This window comes from Orussus abietinus, unplaced genomic scaffold, assembly GCF_000612105.2.
Source record: "Orussus abietinus isolate OABI.00-Male unplaced genomic scaffold, Oabi_2.0 scaffold475, whole genome shotgun sequence".
Lineage (NCBI taxonomy): Eukaryota > Metazoa > Arthropoda > Insecta > Hymenoptera > Orussidae > Orussus > Orussus abietinus.
The window spans coordinates 56,298-62,297 of NW_019394642.1; the positions used below are offsets into that span (position 1 = coordinate 56,298).

At 34.0% G+C, this 6,000-nt stretch overlaps 1 protein-coding gene across 1 annotated transcript; it reads right to left on the reverse strand.

Moving 5' to 3' along the window:
* Positions 1-5,108: 5,108 nt before the first annotated feature.
* Positions 5,109-5,755, reverse strand: LOC105698959 (the record flags this gene model as incomplete). Its single annotated transcript, XM_023432921.1, has 1 exon — positions 5,109-5,755. A coding segment is annotated over one exon (387 nt), but the record flags the coding sequence as incomplete, so codon positions are not given.
* Between the last annotated feature and the right edge of the window lie 245 nt (positions 5,756-6,000).

Here is a 6,000-nt window from a genome sequence, read left to right on the forward strand (position 1 = left end):
CGTTTCATGAAATGAAATTTAGTGCCAATCTTTTAACCAATTGCAGTAGTATCGTAATAATTAAAATTCTGAGTCTCCTTTCCTCTCGTTAATTCCTGGCAAATTTGACATAAACAACGTTTGGCAGTCCAAATCTCATGCAGACAGTGCATAACTAATTAATTGCAACCGTCAATTATGAAGGAAAAATAAATCAAAGTGAGAACTGTCCGAGAGTTGTCGTCAATGGTGCATTGTTGTTCCTGCTGTCAAATGACATTTGCTGCTATTAATAGGTTTCTTTGTCACGGATAGCTGTCATTCTCGACAGCACGGTCAAATAGCTATTGATCGATTGGCACGCAATCGACATGCAATCGTTGATCTGGTTTACTTACTATAAATCAACCCAGTCGTTGGTCCATTAAAGAGTCGTTCTGAATTTCTTCGATACTGCCTTCTGTCGAAGGATATATAATTGTGAAGGACACCGAGGCCGTCGATAGTCGACTCTCGATATCATCGAAGTCATATCGACCTTGAAAGCATATCAAACCTTAAACTCGAATAATGTCAAGGGTATTCAAATGGGGTCGAAACAGCAATAGATCGAACATGGATCCATGAAAACTTTGTGACATTCAGGTGATATGAAAGAGTCAGCCTATATCCCTAGTAGCATAGAATAATTTCTAAATATTTCTTTGTAATCTTTGCTAAATATCTCAAGCGACAGATTTTTTAAGATTTCTCGTATATTTCATTCGAAGATATCTGAAATATTTCTTGAAAATCTCAATGACACATTTTGTTTCAATAATTTATAAACATATATAGAAATGATATTTTTTAATTTATGAACATGTAATAAAAATACATTTTTTACTTCACGACTATTATCAGACACTTCATTTGGTATCAAAAAAGAACACGAGAAATTTTTCTAATACTTTTGTTCCGCTATTTCATTATGGAAGCAAAACGTGTGATCTTGATTTTAAATATTTTTAAAACGTTTATAATGTATTCGACAGATAATATCAAAAAAATACTTGTATTAAAATGAAACGAAATGTTTTGTATATCTCGTAGAAAAATATTATGAAAACACATGGAGCTAATACTATATAAATATTATAGGGATATATCTGGTCATATCAGGTCATATCGTTGGGGAAAATCTTCTCCGAATTGTGTGTACTGATTCGTTTGAAATTTTATCAGGGGAATATGGAGGCCCTGATACTTATGAAATTTTGTTTACAAAATTTATTTATTTATCATGGAGTCGAACCAACATGGCGTTGTCCGGGCTCGTTTTCGATGTTTTACGCTTCTTGGAGGCTTAGAATCGAAAATGAAGAGTTTCAGGACCTAGCTTGAATAATTTAGAATACCGTAGGAATGGAATATTATAGGGTCAGATGGGAAAATATGGACAATACTTTCACCAAATACTGCAAGAGAATGCTGGCTTGTTTCGGAGTAACACGTATTTTTAGAGGAAAAATTTAGTTCCAGCTAAACGTCACAGATGGCGCCGTTGGTCCTAAACAGTCGTTAGAATAATGAATTCCCGGGATTTCGACAGTTTTACGTCGATCTCTTCATCAATACTTTACCGAAATGATATATAGAACGCTTCAGTTCGTGTAATTCTCAACGTAGACTGTAAAAGACTTCAACATAAATAAAAATGTCGGTAACGACACGCTCCTGCTTACGTTACCGTTTACGTATTCGGAATGGCATTACCACCATAAGGGGTATAGATGAATTTTATTTTATAGACCTTGATTAAATTTCTCAGTGCCTTTCATATCATCTTAAATATTAGAAACTATTAGGGTTGTTTTAAGCAGGATAATTACGGCCAATCGAGGAGTTCTCGCAAAAAATGAAAATGAAAACTGCTTTAACAGTTATATTTTATAATTAATTCGATAGTTGAGATGCAAATCTTTTGTTTCCATAAAGAAGGGTGTAGTAGACTAATTATTGTTCTTGGTATTATGAATCCTTTAAAATATCCAATTTTTATTTATTACGATTACTTTAAGGTGGTGCACAGTACACTGAAAATCCCTAATAAATAAATGTGAGTATCATTCGACTTGTGATGACATTGAAATCAAATTACGCCTTAAAATTGAGTGGTGTCAGAACCGTTGCCACATATGTTAAAGCTCGTAAACTATTATTATAAAAATCTATTAACATGTTTAGCTTAAGGTAATTACCATTAATACTTATCAATTCTATAATAAAATGACTTGGAAAACATCTTTCTTAATTTGTTGACCAATTTGTAGTTTTTGAAAATCTATTATGGATATTAAGTATACATTTAATTATAACTTTTAACTTCTTTATTCTAAACTGAAAAATAAAGATTTTTGACTCGATACCAAAGGTGTCGAAAACTTAGTGTTTCGACATCATTGATTGCCCTTGAAATTAACTTCTTCTTGTATCTTTGTTCGTCTCAATACGTTTTGCGTAAGATTAATTTTTAATCAGCATTGTACATAAATGACATATGTATATTAATTATTCATCATGCTTTTTAGGAAGGCAATTTTGAAGAAGTATACAATTGTATTTTTGCAGTTAGTTATCAAATATTCTTCAGTTTCACATTTTTCATTCAATAAAATCCTTATGTCTGTACCATTTTATTGTAATCCTTTAAACTAGTATTTCTTATGCAATGTATGTTGTCGTATCATAAGTGACTTCAAAATATAATGATTTAACTATCTCCTATTTTAATATTATTAACGGTCAATTAAAAAGTATAATAACATAATGTAATTTTGTTCCTTATAATTTGACACTACAACTAAAAAGATGAAAGAAGTTCCTTATTTCGAGAAAGGGTTAACTAATGAATACCTTTATTCTTATTTTAAGTCACAGTTAATCATATAATTTTTGACAGATCGATTCTTAGATGGTTAAATAAGTTTTCTATAAATTTAACATAACTTATCCAGTGAATAAAGGGACGTATATTGTAAGTACAAACTAAAGTTCGGTAACAAGATTTTCATTATATCTCATAATTTACATGAAATTACGTTGAATAAATCTATTGCAAATCTCGTAACTTACTACGGATTATTATGTTAGGAGTCATTTTCATGTGCATTATCTATGACGTTTTTGAAATAGTTATTTTATATACTAAAAAATTGAAATCTCAATTAATTGGATCGTACATCACTTACACACCTCATAAATCTCTTCTTATTCATTTTATGGAGAACACCTTATACATTGTCGTACATAATAAATTACAGTTCCAATCCTGTTACAGTATTCTATGAATATTTATAATTAAGGTAACATTTACCAGAAATTGTTCATGACATAAATTTTCATAACTCATCTAAAAACGTAACACACATTAAAAGAAATTCTGAGGTGCACCAGTGATATGATACGAAGCAAATTTTCCTTTCTGATTTAATTGATTCCGATTTCAATTTTACCAGTCTGGGGTAATTCTAATGAAAGTAATTTAACGAGAGATATCCTTTGCGATTGCAATGACATAAAATGAAAAATAAGATGTACAAACTTCCCCGTAAAGATGTACAAACTTCCCCGAATCTCTCTGCATTCTTTGAAACTTCCGTAGAATTGAGTACTAAAAGAAATAATAAGAAACAAATAATTGAACATAGGGATGAATGTGAAATAGAAAAATGAAGCCGATTCAAATATAAAAAGGCACTTTTATGTAGGTCAGAATGTACTTGTCTAAAAGGATTTCAACTACGGATAGATAGCTTTTCTTCTTTATATTGTTCTTAACTTTGAATTTCAACTTAAACAATCTCAATACATTCTCATCGTGGAATAAAGGTCATACGACAAATAACGTTTTTTATTCTAGCTCCAAATAAATTCTCGATTTGAATTGACGTAATAATTCCATAAGAGTGACAAAATTTCGACTCATATATCAAAAGTCAAATCAATGCAATGAACTAAATTAAACGATAAATAAGGAATACGTTAACAATTTTGATCATCACTTAGAACGCCACACGGAACAATGATAATTTAATCACAGGCATCGATTATTATTTTCTCTCGTATATCGACAGTTCTGTAAATACATTTTCTTTGAACCTCGCCAGTATATTTTCAAAGTCGTGCAATCACATCTCAATGCATATTATTTATTCCTGAACATAAGGAGCTTAGTATTTCATTTATAGGATTTTCTTTCACGCGAATTGGCAGGACTTTTTAAATTTCGATGAACCATCTGTGCTTTAATATTCAAAACGAAGCCCTACCAATGAATTAAAAAATCTGCATAATCGTGCCTCTTCGAACACACAGTTATAATTACTTCACACATCGCCGCTCTGAGAACAATTACAGCACCAATTTTACCGGAGACGGAAATACGAAAAAAGGGAAAGAAAAAATACCAGAGATTCCTAGGAAACATATCAGCTTTAAAAGAAACACCTCCCATCGCAAATAGAAACTTAAAGTGAAGCGAAACACGTCGAGGAACTTGATCGATGTCAGTAAAGAAGATTTTTATAAATACCTACGTGGCCGACGTTCGTTTTTATATGGACAGCTGTGTCGAATTATATTAGGTATTATACCAAATGGCATATTCCATCTATCATTTTCGTACAATAACTATAAAGAAATCGAAGTAAAACTCCAGAAATCCTCTGGATTCATGCTTTCTAGGACCCTAATTGACTGCAGAGGGACACCCTGCGCCATCTGTGATTTCCAGGTCAACTAAATTTCCACTCCGAGACCTCGTATTCCCATCGTTTTAGCATAGAAGCGCATAAGACACTTTTTTTGGCTTTATCCCGTTTAAATGGGAGTTTATCGATTACCAGAGTGTTCTAAATTGTCGTAAAATTGTCCTGACCCCTTCGTTTCTCATATCAGAGCCTTCGATAATTGTATATTGATCGAAATATGAGAGCTCGACGACATGTTGGTTCTGGTCTGAGCTAAATGAAGAATTTCTTTTGAAAAATCCAAATCTTGAATCTGTCAGGACAATTCTTCGATGATCACGAGTCATGTGTCAAAGTTTCGGACAATTTTGTCCACTACCCTTAAAAAGAAGTGTTGTATTCGAACCGACTGATCCGAGGGGGGTTTCACTTCACCTTAACAACTTTGAACTTATCGTTAGATTAATTAACCAAAATGTATTAAAAACCCCGATCTCTAGACAGCCTAGTAATCTGGTATTTTTTCTTCTAGCAAGTAGCCAGAAAAGAAGGTTTTTTACATCGATAAAGACGTAATGTCGAAAATGGCGAGGATAGACGCTCTCGCCGAGTCCGCCGGTTTGCTCGAACACTTTCCTAGGAGCAACCGTCGGCCTTTTTTAGAAGGAGACGCTCTTCTTTCTTTTTAAGAAGGACCCTCCCTTCTGGGGTGGAGGCGCATTGTCGGTCATGGCGTTCTCCGCAATTAGAGAATTAATTCGCGCTTGTCGAGTCTGCATGGCTTTGTTACGCGTTGGCTCTTCATCCGTTTCCGGGTATCTTGACCACTTAACCACCGGAGGCGGAAGTTTCGGCTTCTCGATCGGATCTATGGCGGCCAACTTCCGGTTTCTCTCGATACGCTGGGCCAAGGAGAGAGTCTCCTCGAATTCGTCGTCGTTGTCGAACTTGACGGCGTGTCGCTGAAAAGCGGTATCAGCCGCCTCCAGGGTCGACTTGGCTCTCTCTATCTCGGCATTAATATCGGTCACGTCGAATATTCTGTCCTGGAAAAAAAAAATAATTAAAAACATTCAGGATCTTGCTTTCCGCCCTAACCGTGCCTGCGTTTATTCGCGACGCCAATCGAATTATCACATTTTTCTGAGACGATAAGGAAGCTATCCAACTTTGCTCACGGCTCGAAAGCGTAGACTACCCTTGTAGCATAGAATAATTTCGAAATATTTCTTTGTAATCTTTGCCAAACATCTCAAGCGACAGGTTTTTTAAGATTTCTTGTAGATTTCAT